Source organism: Bos grunniens, chromosome X (genome assembly GCF_055505025.1).
Source record: "Bos grunniens cultivar Pamir isolate PY7600 chromosome X, Bosgru_T2T1.0, whole genome shotgun sequence".
In the NCBI taxonomy this organism is placed as follows: domain Eukaryota; kingdom Metazoa; phylum Chordata; class Mammalia; order Artiodactyla; family Bovidae; genus Bos; species Bos grunniens.
In genome coordinates, this window is record NC_141194.1 from 86,889,556 (window position 1) to 86,911,758 (window position 22,203).

Sequence of the window (22,203 nt, forward strand, 5' to 3'; positions counted from 1 at the left end):
CTGAGGATAGGAAAAATAAAAATTAGGACAAACTGTCACAATGACAATTATAATTAAAATTATTTGAAGATTATACTATTGTAAAAAGTAAAAATTATATAAACCTATGGACAAAGCAATACCCTTAACAGACAAATGGCAACAATGATTTAATTAGGTAATGCAATTATAATGGTTTTATAATTATATAAATTATGGGCAACTGTGTCTTCTTTTGTTTAATTTCTATTGTCTTTGTAATTATATAGCATAAAGAAATATTTGAAGTAATTACAACAAGAACATGGATCTTTAGGAACTGTCAAAATGGAAATAATCTAGGTCAGAAGATCTCAAATTTTAGCTTGCATCAGAACCACTTGGACAGCTTGTTGAAACAAGGTTACCTGGTCCTGCCTCAGAATTAGATTCAGTAGGTCTGCTATGGAGCCTAAGAATCTGCATTTCTAACAAGCTCCCAGTAAATGCTGATGCAACTGGTAGAGGGGCACACTTTATTTAGATAATATTTGACTATGACATGAATTTTGGGATGTCAATTGATTGATTTCTTGTTCTCATTAGCAGTCTGGTGAATTTTGTTTTTAGCAGTAACACATTCCTTTGGCAGAATGTACATGCTTCTGTGTTAAACTTATTTTTTAAAAGCAGTTTTATTGAAGTAAAATTAATATACAATAAATTTCACTTAAAGTACACAATTTGAAAATTTTTGTCATATATGTGACAACCAAAATAATGAACATATCTATCACTCATAAAAATTTCCTTGTCTTTTCAACAAATGGTCCTAGAAAAACTGGACATTCCCAGAAAAAAAAATTCTAGACACAGACCTTACACCTTCATAAAAATAACTCAAAATGGATCAGAGACTTAAATGCAAAACATAAAACTCCTAGAAAATAACATGGGAGAAAACCTAGGTGACCTTGGATGTGGTGGTGACATTTTAGATGCCACAACAAGGGCACAATCCACAAAAGAAACAATTGATAAACTGGACTTCAAGAAAATGAAAAGCTTCTGCTCTGCAGGAAACAATGTCAAGAGAATGAGAAGACAAATCACAGACTGGGAAAAATATTTTCAAAAGATACATCTAATAAAGGACTGTTATCCAAGTAGACAAAGAATTCTTAAAAACTCAACAATAAGAAAACAACCTGATTTAAAAATGGGTCAAAGACTCTATGGGGCTCCCCTGGTGGCTCAGACTGTAAAGAATCGCTCTGCAGTACAGGACACCCCGGATAGATCCTTGGGTCAGGAAGATCCCCTGGAAAAGGGAATGGCTACCCACTCCAGTATCCTTGCCTGGAGAATTCCATGGTCAGAGGAGCCTGGAGGGTTACAGTCAATGGGATCGCAAAGAGACACAACTAAGAGACAGAGACTCACTCACAAAAACTTTAACTGATACCTCACTGAAAAAGATATACAGATGGCAAGTAAGCATATGAAAAAAATGCTCCACATCATATGTCATCAGGGAAATGGAAATTAAAAAGTAACAATGAGATACCTTTACACACCCATTAAATTGGCCAAAATCCAGGGTATTGACAATACCAAATGCTGACAAGGATATGAAGCAACAGGAACTCTCATTCATTACTGGTGGAATGCAAAATGGTGCAGCCACTTTGGAAGACACTTTGGCAGTTTCTTACAAAACTAAACATACTTTTATCATATGATCTAGCAATCGTGTTCCTTGGTATTAACCCACAGGAGTTGAAAATTTATTTCCACACAAAAACCTGCATTGAATGTTTATAGCAGTTTTATTCATAATTGCCAAACCTGGAAGCAACCAAGATGTTTTTCAGTAGGTGAACAGATAAAATGTGGTGCATTCAGACAAAGGAATATTATTAATATCAGTCCAGAAAGAAACAAGCTATCACACCATGAAAAGACATGAAGGAAATTTAAATGCATATCATTAATTGAAAGGAGCTTATCTGAAAAGGCTGCATACCATGTAATTCTAACTATATGACATTCTGGAAAAGGTAAAATTATACCAACAGTAAAAATATCAGTGGTTGCCAGTGGGTGTAGGTTGGGGAGATCAATAGAGGGAGCAGAGTTTTTTTTTAGGTCAGTGAAAATACTCTGTATGATAATTTAATATGGATGCCTGTCATTATACATTTTTCCAAACACACAGAATGTATAACACCAAGAGTAAACGCTAAGGTAAAATTTAAATTTGGGGTGATAATGACATATCAATGTAGGTTCATCAACTGTAACAAATGTGCCACTATGGTATAGCTGGGGAGGCTATGCATGTGTGGGGGCAGGGCACATACGCGAAATCTGTATCTCTTTTGATTTTTCTGTGAGCCTAAAACTGCACCAAAAAATAAAATCTTTTTAAAATAACAATATTAAATGAAATATTATAAATATTGAAAAAATTTCCTTGTCCCCCTTTATGTCTTCCTCCTGCCTCTCCTCATAACCCCAGGCAATAACTGATTTGCTTTCCATCACCAGAGATTAATTTGCATTTTTCAAAGTTTTTTATTAATGGAATTATACAGAATATACATTTTGTCTAACTTTTCACTCAGCATAATTATTTTGTGATTCAGAAGTGTGTCAATAGTTCATTCCTTTCTATTGCTGAGTAGCATTCCATTGTATGTATATATATATATCACCCTTGAACAACATGAGGGTCAGGAGTGCCAACCCCTGTGTGGTTAAAAATCTGAGTATAATTTTACAGCTGGTGCTCCAAATCTTCAGTTCTGTAACTATGGATTCTAATCAGCTACAGACTGTATACTACTGTAGTATGTATTTATTGAAATAAATCTGAATATACATAGACCCATGAAGTTAAAATCCATGTTGTTCAAGGATCAGCTCTACTACAATTTGCTAAGATTCATTCACCTGTTAAAAGGCAGTTGAGTTGATTCCTGTTTCTGGCTATTACAAATAGAGCTACCATGACATCATGTACAAGGATGATATAGACACATGCTTTCATTTCTCATGGGTAAATGCCTAGGAATAGAGGGGGTCATATGACAGGTTTATGTTAACCTGTTTAAGAAACTGCCAAACTATTTTCCAAAGTATTTGCTTCATTCTAGATCAGAGAAGGCAATGGCACCACACTCCAGTACTCTTGCTGGGAAATCCCATGGACAGAGGAACCTGGTAGGCTACAGTCCATGGGGCTGCTAAGAGTCAGACACGACTGAGTGACTTCACTTTCACTTTTCACTTTCATGCATTGGAGAAGGAAATGGCAACCCACTCCAGTGTTCTTGTCTGGAGAATCCCAGGGACAGGAGAGCCTGGTGGGCTTCTGTCTATGGGGTTGCACAGATTCAGACACGACTGACACGACTTAGCAGCAGTAGCAGCAGCAGCAGATCTCTACCAGCAATCTGTGATAATTTCAGTTGCTCCACACATTGATCTGTATTTGGTATGGTTATGTTCTAATATTTACACATTCTTATAGGTTTATAGTAGTATCTCCTCATAGATTTATTATACACTTCCCTAATTATTAATATTGAGTAACTTTTCATGTGTTTACTATATGATGCCATCATCTATTCTTTTGGGAAGTGTCTTCAAAGCTTTTGCCAACTTGTTTTTAATTTAATTTTACTTGGGGATGTTTATTATTTAGTTTTGAGATTTCTTTATATATTTTGGTTCCAAGATTCTTATCAGATAGGTAATTCATTAATATTTCTTCCTAGTCTGTGAACTGTCTTTTCATTCTCTTAGTATCTTCAGAAAAGAATACATTCTTGGGCTTCCCTGGTGGCTTAGTGGTAAAGAATCCACCTGCCAATGCAGGAGACACGGGTTCGATCCCTGATCCAGAAAGATCCCACATGTTGCGAAGCAACTAAGCTCATGCCCCACAACTATTGAGTCTGTGCTCTAGGGCCTGGGAACCCAACTACTGAAGCCTGTACACCCTAGAGCCCATGCTCGGCACCAAGAAAAGCCATTGCAATGAGAAGCCCATGCATACAACTGGAGTGTAGTCCCTGCTCACCACAACTAGAGAAAGCCCGTGCAGCAATAAAGACCCAGCACAACCAAAAATAAATAAATAAACTTATTTTTTTTAAAAAAATACATTCTTTATTTTGATGAAATACAATTTATCAGTCTTTCTTTTACAGATCATGTTTTTATTGTCATATCTAAGAAATATCTACCTAATCGAAGGTCACAAGGATTTTTTCCTGTGTTTTCTTCTGAAAGATTTGTAGACTTAGGTTTTATAGATTAAGGCTTTATATTTAGGTCTATGACCCATTTTGAATTAATTTTTGCATATAGGGCAAGCAGTGAGTCAAAGTTCATTTTTGTAAATATGCATATCCAGTTCTTCCAGTACCCTTTGTTGTAAATACCATCTTTTCGCCACTGAATTGTTTTTGCACTTTTGTCAATAAATCAATTTATCATGCACCTATGGTCTAGTTACGGACCCTATTGTGTTCCATTCATCTATATGTCTATCTTTTTTGCTATTAGCACACTATCATGTTTACTGTAGTTTTATTCTAAGTCTTCGAATTGTGTAATATAGATATTTTAGCTTCATTCTTTTAAAAAGCTACGTTAGCATTTACACCTGATTTTATTTAGTTTTTTAAAATATTTATTTATACTGTTGTGTTGGGTCTTAGTTTTGACATGTGGGATCTTTCATTGCAGCCCACAGACTCTAGTTGTGGTGTGTGGGCTTAGTTGCTCTGTAGCAGGTAAGAACTTAGTTCCCTGACCAAGGATCAAACCTGAGTACTCTGCATTGCAAGGCAGATTCTTAACCACTGTACCACAGGGAAGTCCCTACGCCTGAATTTTGTGTGTACTAAGTAGCTTCAGTCGAGTCCAACTCTTTGTAACCTTATGGACTGTAGCCCGCCAGGCTCCTCTGTCCATGGGATTCCCCAAGCAAGAATACTGGAATGGGTTGCCATGCCCTCCTTCAGGGGATCTTCCCCATCCAGGGATCTAACCCAGGTCTCCCACATTGCAGGCAGATTCTTTAATGTCTGAGCCACCAGGGAAGCCCACACTGGAATTTTAGAATCAGCTTAATTTCTACAAGAAAAGTAAGAAGGTCTATTAATCTGTATATAAATTTGGAGAGAATTGGCATCTTAGTAATGTTGAGCACTTTAATACCTAAACATGATATATATCTATGTTAATTCAGGTATTCATTTCTCTCAACAATATTTTTGTAGTTTTCAATGCACTGGACTTACACATTTTTGTCTGACTTGCTCCCATGTATTTCAAATTTCTGGTGATCTTGCAAAAGGCATTTTTATAACTCCTATTTCCAAATTTTCATTGTTCAATATATACATATAAATGATCTTTATTGATCTTATCATGTTTGTTTATTCTGATCTTTCTACACTCACAAAGTTTATAAGCATTTTAGTATTGTTCATCTACAAAAAAAGAGAGTTTTATTCTTCCATTCTAGTATGGATGCTTTTCCTTTTCTAGTCTTACTGCACTGGCAATGTTGAATAGAAATAGCGAGAGCAGACATGTTCCTATCTTAGAAGAAAGGGATGTAGTCTTTCTCCATTGAATATAATTTTGGCTATAGGGGTTTGGTAGATGCTCCTTAAGATTAAGGAAATCCATTCTATTTCTAGTTTGCTGAGATTATCAGAAATTGATGATGAATTTTGGTAAGTGCTTTATTTGTATCTATTGAGATAATTATATGGTGGGCTTATTTATGTTTAAAATTTTTATTTAGTTTTTTAACATGGTGAATTATAATTTTTGATTTTCAAATATTAAACCTACCATGCATTACTTGCATAAACCCCACTTGGTAAGGACATATTATCTGCTTTATACACCACTGGATCTGATTTGCTAAAATTTTGTTCTTCATTTCTTCAGCTCTATTAATGAGCTATAGTTTAATGATTTTTAACTTTTGTCTTTGGTTTGGTTTTAGGGCGTATTTGTTTCATAAAATTAGTTGGACATCAGTCCTTATCCCTCCACTGTCTGAGTTTATGAAAGACTGATATTGTTTCTTACATAAATGCTTCATATAATTCCTCAGTGAAAACTTCTGCACTAGAATTTTTATGTGAGTGTGGGAAGGGTTTGATAATTAAATTTCCTTAGTAGATATAGAGCTATTCATATTTTGTTTCATTTAATTACTTAGTTGGTTAGTGTTAGGTAATGTGTGTTTCTCAAGTTATTTGTCCATCTTTCTTCAGTCTACTTCATTCTGCTGTTAAAAGCCCATCTGGTAAATGGTTCTTTCTCATATTTTGCTTTCCTTGCTTTCTTTTTACACAATTTCCAGTGCTCTGTTATGATTCTCTATCTGTTCACTTATTATTAGCAGAGTTCCCTTTAAACCAACAAATATATTTATCCTATCTGCTTTAAATTACTCTCCATTTTTAATTATTTAATTTCACTGTCAGTCATTGATTCATAGGTTTATACTATTTAATCATCAGCAACAATTGCACTCATCTCACATGCTAGTAATGCTCAAAATTCTTCAAGCCAGGCTTCAGCAATACATGAACTGTGAACTTCCAGATGTTCAAGCTAGTTTCAGAAAAGGCAGAGGAACCAGAGATCAAATTGCCAACATCCACTGGATCATCGAAAAAGCAAGAGAGTTCCAGAAAAACATCTACTTCTGCTTTATTGACTATGCCTAAGCCTTTGACTGTGTGGATCACAATAAACTGTGGAAAATTCTGAAAGAGATGGGAATACCAGACCACCTGACCTGCCTCTTGAGAAATCTGTATGCAGGTCTTAGAACTGGACATGGAACAACAGACTGGTTCCAAATAGGGAAAGGAACACATCAAGGCTGTGTACTGTCACCCTGCTTATTTAACTTCTATGCAGAGTACATCATAAGAAACGCTGGGCTGGAAGAAGTACAAGCTGGAATCAAGATTGCTGGGAGAAATATCAAGAACCTCGGATATGCAGATGACACCACCCTTACGGCAGAAAGTGAAGAGGAACTTAAGAGCCTCTTGATGAAAGTGAAAGAGGAGAATGAAAAAGTTGGCTTAAAGCTTAACATTCAGAAACAAAGATCATGCCATCTGATCTCATCACTTCATGGGAAATAATGGGGAAACAGTGGAAACAGTGTCAGACTTTATTTTTGGGGGCTCAAAAATCACTACAGATGGTGACTGCAGCCATAAAATTAAAAGACGCTTACTACTTGGAAGGAAAGTTATGACCAACCTAGACAGCATATTGAAAAGCAGAGACATTACTTTGCCAACAAAGGTCCGTCTAGTCAAGGCTATGGTTTTTCCAGTGGTTATGTATGGATGTGAGAGTTGGACTGTGAAGAAAGCTGAGCACCAAAGAATTGATGCTTTTGAAACGTGGTGTTGGAGAAGACTCTTGAGAGTCCTTTGGAATGCACGGAGATCCAACCAGTCCATTCTGAAGGAAATCAGCCCTGGGATTTCTTTGGAAGGAATGATGCTATAGCTGAAACTCCAGTACTTTGGCTACCTCATGCGAAGAGTTGACTCATTAGAAAAGACTCTGATGCTGGGAGGGATTGGGGGCAGTAGGAGAAGGGGATGACAGAGGATGAGATGGCTGGATGGCATCACCGACTCAATGGATGTGAGTTTGAGTGAACTCCAGGAGTTGGTGATGGACAGGGAGGCCTGGCGTGCTGCGATTCATGGGGTCGCAAAGAGTTGGACATGACTGAGCGACTGTACTGAACTGAATACTTACTTTGTAATCAGTTGTCTAAAAATTCTAACATCTGTGTCATTGCAGAGTTAGTTTTCATTTATTGGTCTTTTTCTTGACTATGGGTCACTTTTACTTGTTACTTCACAGATCTTGCTGTGTTAGTGTCTAGCAAGTTTTAATTGCATACTGGACATTGTACTTAATATGTACACACATCCTGGATTCTTTTATATTGTCTGAAAAGTACTGAATATTTGTTTTAGGAAATAGCTAACTCGGCTGAATTAACACTTAAAACTCCATTTTCCTTTCAATGGACAGCAGTTAAATCTGTGTTGCCTTATTGAGGCCTTTAAGCGTTCCTTTCTGCTGGGTTGAATGAATCCTCCTGTATACATATAAAGTTCAAGGTTCAACCAAGTATTTTGGTGACATTTGCAAGCAGATATTTGGGCTCTCCATTCTGTAACTCTCTCCATTCCAGCATATCTCCCATCATTTTATAGCCATTCTGGCATCCTCAATTCTGTCCTTGACTTCTCAAGCCACTAGGACTGTGGTTTTCTGTCTGCCATCTTACCATCCGTTGCCATGCAGACTGAAAGGTATACCCAGGATAAAAAGGTACATAAGTGCAAACATGCCCACTGTACTTCCCTTCTTTAAGAGGCAGAATTTGCTCTACTGTTTTCCTACTTTGGTCACTCTCCTATGCTATTAAATAGTTGTTATATTTTGTCCAGAATGTTCACTTCTTAAGAGTTAATCTGATAAAAGGCATTCCACTAATGTCAGAATGAATCCCTCTTGGTCTTTTTACCACTACAGAAATTACCTTTACCATAAAACTACTCCCCTCAAACTAATGTTACTCAAATAATGGTTCTGTATAACACTCTTCAATTATTATTAATAGGTGTTCTGTTGGAAGGAACATGGGTTAAATAAATAACTTTGCAAAACAAATAGGTTTCTTTACTCCAGGACTTTTAAACCCCTTTAATATGCTAGTGTACCTTCTATATGCCTAAACGGAATATGCTCAAGATACTGTCCTGAACTTTTTCTTATATAATTAGTAACATTCAGTTATTCATTCAAAAATATTGAGTCCCAAAGAATGAAGACTAGAGTATGATCACCTTCCCCCAGTACAATTCTTTGTAAGGTACTATCCCTTTTTAAACACATCTAATTTCAGTGTCAGTCACTGATTCATAGTAGCTAGATTTGTGCTATTTAATCATCACTAATACTTTGTAATCATCATATCTACACAGTAAGGACGCTGTTATGAGAAAAGTAAGATGAAAGTAGAGATGCAGCAATCATTAACTTACATGGACTAGATAAAAATACATGAAATTGCCTAGTGTCTAGCATAGATTAGTAGCCTGATAAATATTTTGTTCCTTAATGTTGTTTTTACTTTCTTTTGCCTATTAAGTCAGTGATTACAAGATGCATCAGAGATTGGCAGACTATAGTTATCAGGCCAAATGCAGTCAGAAGCCCATTTTGTATAGTCCTAAAAGCTAAAAATCTTTTTAACACTACTAAAGGACTATTTTTTAAAAAGGAGAAAAACATGTGACAGAGACCTTATGTAGCTCAAAAAGCCTAAAACATTTGCTATCTGGCTCTTTACAGAAAGTGTTTGCTGACTTCTGAGATATAGCCTAATCCCTATAGTAATCTAAAATAAGAAGCATAGTAAAATTCATTTTACTTAATTATATTTATCTATTTATTTTATTATATTCATTTTAATTATATGCTGGGGTGGAAGTCCTATTTTTTTAATTAAAATCAGTATTTTATTGGTTTTCTAAATTTTTGAAGGATTAACTCATATCTTACCTTTTCTCCTTTTATACCACTACAGTCACACTTTGATCCTGGAGAACACCCATAGCAAGCCTATAAGGAAGAGAAAGAGGGAGGAAAATCATTAAATATGAACCTAAAAACCAGACTCTGACTTATGGCTCAGATGAATTCAACAATCCAAACTTTTAAAACAACTACCATAAAAATATCTAAAAGGATAAATACTAAACTATAGACAATGTTTATCTCTGAGGAATCATCCATCTTTTATTGTATACATTTCTGTTTGAACTCTTTAAAATGAGAAAATACAATACTTATAAAGTGAAAAATGTCTTTTTATAAATGAAAAAAATCCATACAACTTCCCTTTAATATGATTTTCAGCTCTAAGGAACTCCTTTTTTTCTCCTAACATCACTTGTAAGAAATTACCTCTCAATCTATGTTAGCAAAGTCTTTGGCAACTTGCCAAAGATGACTGCCACTTAAAGTCCCTTGCTTTTCAGCATTCATCAGCAATCAGGGGCATGAAATATATGCTACCTTTTACCACCTTTCTTTCCATTGTTTCCACTCTTTCATCACTAGTAGCTTAGTCTCTAATACCTCCAAGCTTTACTTCAGATGCTGTTCCCAGAGCCTAGGTGTCTTAAACAGCCACTACTAACAAGCTCATTCTCTCATACTAGGAACTGAAGTACTGGAGCCAGAAAAATATCCTTCTCCAAAATAAGAACCTTAGGACAAGAAGACAACAGATGATGTCTGCCATCCCGATCTATCCTTTACTCTTGCATGAAGTTGAACTGCTTAGAAAAACAAATAGTAATTAGTTTAACATATGTAGATAGTTCACCATTTATGTAAAATAAGGGGTTGTGCTCCTCATCAAATAAAAGAAATTTTTATGTGATATAAATACATAAATGTTTATAATGTTCAGCCTTGGGAGGCTATGATTTAAAATGTACTGTAACCTCCTTCCCAACATTCCACGCTTTCCTTTACTCCAATCATTACCATAGTACCTTCCCCAATTCTTATCAAAGTACTAACCTTGTCCTTCTATTTAAAACTCCTAACACACTCAGCCACAACTAGAAGTCACTCTCACGCCAGAACTCCTTTTCCTAATTATAACAGCAAATAATAATAGCTTGATATTGGGGGAAATCTCCCACTCACATTGCAAAAAGCTGTTTCAATAAAAGATGTGCATTTGACATTTCTAATGAAACTGTTATATGTCTATAATTATTCATAGGTGATTAAGTTATACACTCTGGCTTTAGTGTTATGTATCAACTACATTACAGGTTAAATAGACTTATTCAGACTTACTTATTCATCAAACATAAACTGAGCATTATAAGAAGTCAGAAAACATGTTAGGTGTTAATACTGAATAAGGCACAGCTCATTCAAACATATATAACTAATTCAACAAATACATATTGATCACCTGTTATGTGCCAGCCACTTGGTTATGTTAGATGCAGGCAGTGATACAAAGACAGTGTATCACTGCTCTCTAATGGGTAGGATAATCCCATACATAAATATTACATTACAATGTGTCAGGAACAGACGTTAGGATATTTAGTAGTGTTCTGTGCAAACATGAATTCTAGATTCCAAAGTAAAACTTAAAAATTTTAGAATTTATTGATTCATGAGAGTAGTTATATTCACTGAATTAGACTGTGCATATTAAGAGCATTCAATTACATGCATTAATGGAGGAGTAAAGGATAGTGATAATCAAAAATGACTGTAAATCTAAGAATTAACCTTTGACTTTGCATTATAAATGTAAATATATTTGCATAGATTTTTGGTTTTGTAAGTAAAAGATGGTGTGATATTCTATTGTCATCTATCATTAACAGTTCTTTTTATGTATTATCTGTATGTTATATATTATATATGTATATATTTATAATACTGCATGTGTGTGTGTGTGTGTGTTAGTTGCTCAGTCATGTCTGACTCTTTGTGACCCCATGGACTGTAGCCCACCAGGCTCCTTTATCCATGGAATTTCCCAGGCAAGAGTGCTGGAGTGGGTTGTCATTTCCTTTTCCAGGGGATCTTCCTGACTCAGGGATCAAACTTGGGTCTCTGGCATTGCAGGAAGATTCTTTACCATCTGAGCCACCAGGGAAGCCCATAATATTGAATATTTTCACTTATATGTGGAATCTAAAAAGTAAAACAAACTAGTATATATAGCAAAAAAGGAAATAAACTCAGATATAGAAAACAAATTAGTAGTTACCAGTGGAGGGAAAGAAGAGGGGAGAAGGGAGATAGAGATGGGGATTAAGAAGTACAAGCTATTATGTATCAACTAAATAAGCTACCAGTATATATTGAACAACACAAGGAATATAGCCAATATTTTTTAACAACTATAAATGCAGTATAAATTTTAAAATTGTGCATCACTAGGTTGTACACCTGAAACTTATATTGTAAATCAACTATAGCACAGTTAAATTTTTTTTAATTGAAGGAGTTCTACCTTTTTAAAATATAAACTAAGTTCTTGAAAATAATTCAAAGCAACAACCTAATAGGATTTCATCAATATGGAGAAGATAGTATGCAACTTGTCTTTATAATTGCATTTCTGACTTTTCAGTATCCAACAATATCCTTCAACTTGTAATAAGATTTATAAACAAACAATAAAACTTTAGTCATGCATCCCATTTTGGAAGTGATTTTATACAAAAATTTTCTAAAAATTAATAATCTTATCATTTTGCACTTCTTTATAACTTAACATGTGGTTATACTTTAGAGAGGTCACTGCTTGAAACATCTGGTGGCTACAGAAAAATCTCCTTCAATTCAATTTGAACATTTAATTTATATTCTATTTATTGCACCTAGGTGGCAATGGCACCCCACTCCAGTACTCTTGCCTGGAAAATCCCATGGACGGAGGAGCCTGGTAGGCTGCAGTCCATGGGGTCGCTAAGAGTTGAAAAGGACTGAGCGACTTCACTTTCACTTTTCACTTTCATGCATTGGAGAAGGAAATGGCAACCCACTCCAGTGTTCTTGCCTGGAGAATCCCAGGGACAGGGGAGCCTGGTAGGCTGCCGTCTCTGGGGTCGCACACAGTCGGAAACGACTCAAGCGACGCAGCAGCAGCAGGTTATGAAAATGACTCCAGTACTCAGTTCAAGAAACAAAAGGAAACTGTAATACACAAACCAACCACTAGATGCCACTTTTCTTATAGTTATAACTGTGATGCTCACAAGGAAATAGGTTCAATTTGACATCTGTTTAATGGAACAATTAATTTTTTATCAACATCTATCAATACTGATTAGGTGCTTAATAAGAACCAAGCACAATATTAGGGCTGAGTTGTACAAAAAAATTAATGAGTGCTGCCTTTAAGGAACTTCCAATCTAGTGAAACAAAACAAATCAGACCCAAACAAATGAAAAGAATACTTAATATAATGCAATAATGATATAGCATACAACAGGAAGAGAAAAAGCTCCAAGATGCAACAAATACATCCTGATGTTACCTCAGGAACTGATTCACTACGTGACTACAGATAAGTCATTCCTATACCCTAGAGTTCAGGTTTCTTGTTGGTAAAATTATAGAGATAGACAATATAATATCTTTAGGTATTTTCCAGCTTTTATAGTCTGTGATTCAGTAGGATTTACCGAGTGAAAATGAATTGTATAATCAATAATTGTTATCAAACTTAAGAGACTTTCTTTGAGCTTTGGGAGTATCCCTAATGGCTCTGCAGAAAATGTAAATAGCTACACTCCAATTTTAAAAAATGCAGTAGAAATATATCTAGAGCAAAATGGCCATGCTAAGCAATAAAATTATAATACAAATTTTTGTGAACAAAAAACAATATTAAGTACCTCAGTTTAAATGACTTCTTAAATCCATAGGGGAAAAGTACTATAGGAGTTAAGTTTAAAAAAAAAACTTTCAAAACTTTGGAAAAACTATTCTACAAAGTCACTGAAGACTGTTGAAGCAAGAAAACCAGTGCAACTATAGCAATGTTGTACACTTTTTAGTGTGGGAGAAAATAATAAAAAGTAAAAAATATTTTTTATTATCACATAATAAAACATATCATGAAGATACAATAATTAAAACAGTATGGTATTGCTCAAAGAATAGGCAGCTCAATTATCCAAAATACAAAGGCCAGATACAGATATACATACACAGACACACACACGTTTACTATATGATAAAAGTTGGAATATGAAATAGATAGGTCTTCCCTGTAGCTCAAATGGTAAAGAATCTGACTGCAATACAGGAGAACTGGGTTCAATCACTGGGTTAGGAAGATCCTCTGGAGAAGGGAATGGCAACCCACTCCAGTATTCTTACCTGGAGAATCCTATGGACAGAGGAGCCTGGTGATTCCTATGGTCTGTGGGATCACAAAGAGTTGGACACGACTGAGTGACTAACACTACTATGAAATAGATGTAAAAATAATGGGCCGTTAACCTTGATGCTGGGTAAGTATAAAAAAAAAAACAATAAATTTAGATTTCAGGGTCCTACAGTAAAAAAAATAAGATTAAAAGTATAAATAAAAGCAAACTTCTGTATGCATTAGGATCATTTATAAAACCTCACAGAAATTCAGATACTAGGACCCCATCCTAAAGATTTGGTTTCAGTAAGCTTGAGGTTGGCTATCAGAACCTAAAATTCTAATAAACATTTCTAGGTGATTTTGCTTCAGATGATCTGAGATATATACTACAAAATAATGGCACAGAGAAATAATATACCAATAATGGAGTTAGGTATCAAGACAGTTAAAAAAAAAAAAAACTTTTATGCTTGAAAAGAATGTAAAAATATCTTAAAAACCTCCAAGAGAAGCACAATAGGATTTATCAGGCCAAAATCTAAGGGGGAAAAACTCCAATAAACTGACCACAGAAAACTACTTTTGCCCCAAGGGCATTTACTAGACTTGGGGAATTTGAGATTCTTGTTTTTAGTGTAAGAGAGAACCATATACAAAATAACTCCAGAGAATTTTAAGAAAAAGATATTTTGGATCTCAACAAGAAGAACAAGGGGAAAATATCCTTGAAAAACTATAACCACAAGCTGGCCATCGTGCAGATTTGCAACTCAAGTTAGCATTTAGCTGGGTGGCCCACTAATTTCAAACTGTAAATTTTTTTAGAGTGGACTCAAACTGCTTCAACCTCCTAGAGTCTGGACAGAAATGCATATAAATCCTATGCAGAAGAGCATGTGTGTGTGCTTAGCAGTGTTCAACTCTTTGCAACCCTATGGAACATGAACTGTAGCCTGCCAGGCTCCTCTGTCCATGAAATTCTTCAGGCAAAAACACTTGAGTGCATTTTATTTCCTCCTCATGCATCTTCCTGACTCAGAGAGGCCACGTCCCCTGCATTGGCAGGCAGATTCTTTTACCACTGTGCCACCTGGGAAGCCCATAGAAGAGCATATGTTCATATTAAACTTCAGAGAATTAAAAAAAAATCCTTTTTGAGAGGAAAATAAGCACTCACATTCAAAAATCACTAAGCATACAAGGAAGCAAAATACCATAAGCAAAAATCAGGAGAAACATGTCACAACAGAAACTATTCAGCAAAGATTTCAAATATTAGAATTATAATGACTATTTTTACAATGATGAAAGATTTTTAACTTTAAGACAATAAAGGAAATCATGTAAAAAAGGTAACAGCTAAACTGAAATATAAATTCTAAAAGTAAAAACTATGATATTTAAAACTCAATGGATGAGCTTCACAGCAGACTAGATAACAGCTGAAGATAGACTTAGTAAAGTTAAAACAATTAAAGTGAAAAGCAATGATCTATAATGTAACATGGAGATGAAACATATGAGAAATGTAAAAGAATAGTTAAGAGCCATGGAAGAAAGAGTGAGGTAGTATAGCAAACAGGTAATTTGGGTTATAGAAAGAAGAGGTAAAAGAGGGAATGGGGCAGAGCCAATAGTGGAGATAATGGTGGAAAGTTTTTAAGAGCTAATTAAAGACATCTGTGAGTCTAGAAGTCTAGCAGATCCAATGGAAGAAAAATCGAACCCCAAACTAGATGCAAAATAGGGTTACTTCAGAACATAAAGCCAAGAAACAAAAAAGCCCTTCAAAGCATCAATAAAAGCAAGATAGACTGCCTTCAAATGGGTGACAATTAATTTACAGATAAGTTCTCAGATATTCAACAGAAGACAGAATACCATGAAATTGCGCCTTTAATACGAAGAAAACTGTCAACCCATAGTTTATACCCAGTGAAAATACATTTCATTTCTAGACAAACAGAAACTGAGAAAGGATGCCCCCAGCAGGACCTCACAAAAGGAAATTTAAACCTTTTAAATATCTTCTCCTGTGTAAGAAAGGAAATACAAATGAATTAGAAGGTTTAAAATACAAAATGGAAATAAGAGAAAAAGTAATACACTTGTGGTTGAATTTTAAACAATACTAACTATAAAACAAAATTATAAAAATAGATGCAGTGCTCAAAAATACAATACTAACATAAAAACTGTGATAAAATAATATAAGTCAGGAGAGGATGAGTGAAGTTAAAGATCCTAATGTCCTTGTAACTGTAAAAAACAAATATGGACATTGATTACTTTAGACTTTGATATGATAAGCATACAATATAGGAATTCTAATTTCTAGGATAAACCATAAAAGAAGCCAAGTTTTCCACATTATTAGAGAAAGGACAATACTAAAATCCAAAAGAAGACAAAAGAGAAAGACAGAAACAGAAAGTGCTATCTTAGAAAAGACAATACAATGGCACACTGTGATGAAATAATCAGACAAATCTGGAATACGGTACATTATAGAAAAAAACTATGATGGACTATTCAAAAACTCAGTGCCATGCCATGAGAGAGATGACTTTGTAAATGAGAGCTTGAGGAACTCTATGAATCATCTCCCTAAGGAAACAACAATAAATGATGAAATTTAGAAAAAAAAATTCTGGATATTATCTGAAAAACCTACAGCAAATGAAGAAACACTTATTCAACAAAATTTACTAAATTTCAGTCTGAATAGAAAGAATGTATGGCATTTTAGCCATGACCCACTCCTTTCCTCTCCTCCTGCCCTGCTGAGTTTGACAAAAGCTCCACACAAGGTGGGAAGCAGACATGAATGCAGAGCTCCTTCTCCCTCCATCACCCAGTTGAGCATTACAGTAATGCCCAGTTCCAAACTACAGAAGTACTCCAAGCAAGAACAGTTGAGTTTTGTGATTCTTCTCTTCCACACAGTCCCAACTCATAAGATAAAAGATCTAAGCTCTTGCATGGCAGGCTAAGAGTACTGGACTCAGTCACTCGTAGAACAAAAGCTGATGCTAGTGTAATCAAGCTGAGGAGACCAGATGTTACTGTCCTTCTCAGTGCCCTGTTCACAATGCAGGGTGTCACTCTAAAAAAGAGGGTCACTTCGTCTACTATCAGTTCTGGAGAAGTCACAGAGATTTTGCGTGGGTGGGTCAGTTGACAGGTAGGGAGACCATAAAAACAAAGATCTCTGAAGATCTCCCTAAGGGACCTGACTTTACCTGGAACAGATGTGGGGAATTTTAAACCAAAGGGCAAAGACAACAGAAATTTTGGTGGCAAGCAATTAAGAAGAGGCAGTTACCTCCATGAGAACAAGTCAAACCACAAATCAGTTACAATTTACCAAAGATAATTGGAGAAAGAGAAAAATAAGAAGAGCCCTGAGACTAGAACAAGTCTCAAAGATTTGGCTTCAAAGATTAACTTCTGAAACAGGCCCTAAATTAACTGTCAGAACCCGGAGCAATGCGTGCCCAAGTAAGTAAGTGTTAGTTGCTCAGTCGTGCCCCAACTCTTTGTGACCCCATGGACTGCAGCCCACCAGGCTCCTCTCTCCATGGGATTTTCCAGGCAAGGATACTGGAGTGGGTTGCCATTTCCTTCTCTGGGGGATCTTCCCAATCCAGGGATCAAACCTGGGTCTCCTGCACTGCAGGAAGATTCTTTACCAACTGAGCTACAAGGGAAGCCCCATGCATGCCCAAAGACACTGTCAAAAACAATACAGCCACTAGTAAGTCATCAGTGAAGGTTTATAGCTGGGTAAGATACCAACAAAGGAAATCACCTTAAGAAAGAGAGCAGGGGAAAAAACCATCAAAGAGATCCCTGATAAATACACAGTCATATCAAGGTGACTGTGGACATGTCTAAGGCTACAACCTTTGGGTAGTGACATGAGATGCTGTACCATTTTGGGGAAAGAGACCTTAATCAAATAGTCTAGCAAACTCGTTGAAAAAAAATGGACAAGCAAGCAACAAGCCCTGGAGAGGAGGAGAATCAATAATCAGATTGGCTAAAATACATTACCTAAAATGTCCACATTTCAACAAAAGACAGTAAGACATATAAAGAAACAGGAAAGTATCCCATACAAAAGGGGAAAAAACAAGCAATAGAACTACTTTTCACAGGGCTGAGATGATAAAATTAGTGCACAAAAATGTCAAAGCACCCATTATACAAATATGTTCAAAGAATTAAAGGAAACAATGTTTAAAGAAGTAAAGTATAATGGTAACATCTCAACTAATAGATAATATCAATAAAGAAACATACTTAAAAGAACAAATGGAATTCTGGAGTTGAAAAATAAAAGAAAACTAAAAAGAAAAATTCATTAGAGGGCTCAATAGTATATTTGAACTGGTAGAAGAAACAATCAATGAACTTTAAAATAGATGGTAACAATCACACAACCTGAACAACAGGAAGGAAAATGAGGAACAAAAATAAACAGAACCTCAGAGAAGTATAGAGCATCATTGAGGGCATCATCTTACATGTAATGAGAGTAACAGAATGAGAAGAGACAGAATAAGTAGGAGAAAAAATAATAGAAGAGGACTTCCCTAGTGGCCAGTGGTTAAGAGTCCACCTGCCAATGCAAGGGACACAGGTTCAATCCCTAGTCCAGGAAGACCCCACATGCCACAGGGCAGCTAAGCCCACTAGTCACAACTACAGAGCCCATGTGCTGCAACAGCTTAAGCCCTCATGCTCTAGAGCCCATGCTTTGCCACAAAAAAAGCCACCACAATGAGATGTCTGCACATGGCAATTTAGAGAGTAGCCCCTGCTTGCCACAACTACAGAAAAGCCTGTGCATAGCAACAAACACCCAATACAGCCAAGAAAAAAGAATAGAAGAAATAATGGCTAAAAATGAACTACATACATAATATGGTAAAAATATTCAAAAACAAGGACAATGAAAAAGTTTTGAAAGCAGCAAGAGAAAAATGGCATTCTCTAGCACTGAATTCCAGAAAGATTAACAAATAACATCTCAGAAACAACGGATGCCCAAAGACACTGGGATGGCATATTAAAAGTACTCAAAGACAAAAACTATTAACCAAGAATCTTATATCCAGCAAAGCTATCTTTGGAACACAAAGGTGAAACAAAGACATTCCCAGATAAACAAAAACAAACAGATTTTATTGCAATCAGACATGCTCTACATAAACTACTATAGGAAATTGTTCATGCTGAAAAAAAGTGAATCCAGACAGTAATTTGAAGCCACAGGAAGAAAGAAAAGGAATGCTGTTAGACACAACTATATAATTGTAAGGGCTCCCCAAGTGGCTCAGTGGTAAAGAATCCACCTGAAATGCAGGGGATGTGGGTTCAATCCCCCCTGGGTTGGGAAGATCACCTGGAGACAGGAATGTCAACCCACTCCAGTGTTCTTGCCTGGAAAATTCCATGGACAGAAGGGCCTGGTGGGCTACAGTCCATGGGGTCACAAAGAGCTGGACATGACTGAGCAACTGAGCATGGCACAGCACATATAACTGTAAAAGGCAGTAAAAATGCATATTTCTATATCTTTCTTCTCTTAACTGACTTAAAATTCAATTACATAAAACATATGGTATAATGGGATGGGCCTATAACATATTGAAAGGTAACATATTTGACAATAACATAACCAAGGAGGTCATGAGAGCAAAGTATTGAAATAATTTACAACAGTTAATAATGTGAATTCAAATGAACAAAAAACCCGGAAAAGTTAAATAAGAAGTTCAGTATAATAAACTATTTATACTTCCTTTCCTTGCTTTTCTCAGTTTCTTTAAAGACATAAAGTTATACAACATTCTAATTTCAATTAAAATATTTTTAAGTTTCTAACATACAAAGATGTAATATGTATAATAATAGGAGGAAAAAAGAATAAAGCACCATAGAAGTAATATTTCTATATTTTAGTGGAATTCAGTTGCTATATTTTAAGTAGATTATGATAGGTTATGATACCCATAAGCCCTAGAGCAACCATAAAGAAAACTAAAAAAAAAAAAACACAGTGAAGAAAAACATTAAAGCAAATTTTGTATTAAACTAGAAAATATCCACTCAAAAATGAAGGTAATAAAAGAGGAATAGAGGAAGAAGAAAACAACAAAATGGATGAGAAATACAGAAAACAAAAAGTAAAATGGCAGACAAAATCCAATCATATTAATAACATTGAATGTGAATGGATTAAACAAGCCAATCAAAATTCAGATTTTCAGACTATATAAAAAAGCAAGATCCAATGACGTCTACAGGAGAACACATTGGATGAAAACATACAAAAAGACTGAACATAAAAAAATGGAAATAATACAACTGCCCAAACAGCAATAGAAATGGACTGAATATTTGTTCCCTGTCCCTACAAATGCATATGTTGAGATGCCAATTCCAATGTTATGATATTAAGAGGTGAGGTTTTGTGGAGATACTTAGATCATGAGGGTATGATCCTCATGAGTAGGATAGTTTCCTTATAAGAAGAAGCCAAAGGGTACCCAGCCCTCTTTCTGTCATGTGAGGATACAAGAAGTCAGCAGTTTGCAACATGGGCTCTCTCCAGAACATGACCATGCTGGCAGCTTGATACAGAAATCCCACCCTCCAGAAATGTGAGAAATACATTCCTGCTGTTTATAAGCCACCTAATTTGTGGTAGCTCAATTTCCTGGGTAGCTCAGCTAATAAAGAATCTGCCTGCAATGCTGGAGACCCTGGTTCTATTCCTGGGTTGAGAAGTTCCCCTGGAGAAGGGATAAGCTACCCACTCCATTTTTGGGCTTCCCTGGTGGCTCAGATGGTAAAGAGTCCACCTGCCAATGCATAAGATATGGGTATGATCTCTGGGTTGGGAAGATCCCCTGGAGAAAGGAATGGCAACCCACTCCAGTATTCTTGCCTGTAGAATCCCCATGGACAGAGGAGCTTGGCAGGCTACAGTCCATGGGGTCACAGAGTCGGACACAGCTGAGCGACTAAGCACAGCACAGTTTGTGGTATTTTATCATACAGCACAAACTAAGATAGCAACCATAACAAAGCTGTATGGATATACTAACAGACAAAATATATAATAAAACAAAAAACATTACTAGAGATAAAAAAGGATATTTTATAATGATAAAAGAGTCAATGTATCAGAAAGACATTACAAGTAGAAACATAGATGCACCTAGCAAAAGAACCCCAAAATACAAGAAACAAAAACTGACAAGTTAGAAATAGACAATTCAACAATAGCTGGATTGTCTTCAATAATGGGTAAAATACCAAGGCAGAAAATCAACAAGGAAATAGAGGACTTGAACAACAACATAGATCAGCTAGACCTAACAGACATCTATTCAACCCTCTACCCGAGAAGAGTATAATGTACATTCTTCTCAAGAATGCATAGGACATTCTCCAGGATAGCTTATATGCTAAATCTTATAAAATCAACTTCAATAAAAGTAAAAGAACTGAAAACAAAGTATGTTTTTCCATGAAAATGGAATGAAATTATAAATGAGTAACAGGGGAAAACTGGAATATTTACAAGAATGTAGAAAATAAACAATTTGTTCCAAATTAACCTTTGGGTCAGAAGAGAAATAACAGGTTATATTATTACTCCATTTATGAAGTAAATGAAAATAAAACCAGAAAATATGACAGCATATGAGATGCATTTAAAACTGTTTATAAGAAAATTTATAGGAGTAAATGACTATATTAAAAAAGATGTCAAGTTAATAAACTAATTTTCCACCTTTAGACTCAGCAATTCCACACCTACATATATGCCTAAGCAAAAGAGAAACAAAACACAAACACATACATGAATGTTCATAGTAGTATTCACAATTGCCTAAAAACTATTGAAAAAAAAGAATGTCCATCAACTGATAGACTGGTAGGTAAAATGAAACATATGTGTCTGGTGGAATATTATTTGGCAATGAAGAGGAATAAAGTACTGGTGTACACTACAAACATGGATGAACTCTGAAAACATTATGCTAAATTAAAGAAGCCAGATACCAAATACTACATGTTGTCTGACTCTATTTACATGAAATGTCCAGAGTAGAGAGCCCTCTAGAAACAGCAACTAGACTGGTGGTTACCTAGGTCTGGGTGGTTGCAGAGTCATGGGGATTGTGGATTTCTTTTGGGGCTGATA

At 35.6% G+C, this 22,203-nt stretch overlaps 1 protein-coding gene across 4 annotated transcripts in view; it reads right to left on the reverse strand.

The window, feature by feature from the left end:
• COL4A5 (collagen type IV alpha 5 chain) overlaps nucleotides 1–22,203 on the reverse strand; it is a 253,719-nt gene that overhangs the window by 128,992 nt on the left and 102,524 nt on the right. For all 4 annotated transcript variants that reach the window (XM_086386653.1, XM_086386654.1, XM_086386655.1 and 1 more), the window contains one exon: nucleotides 9,610–9,669. In XM_086386653.1, coding sequence (XP_086242779.1) covers nucleotides 9,610–9,669 — 60 coding nt within the window. The remainder of the gene's footprint in view (nucleotides 1–9,609; nucleotides 9,670–22,203) is intronic.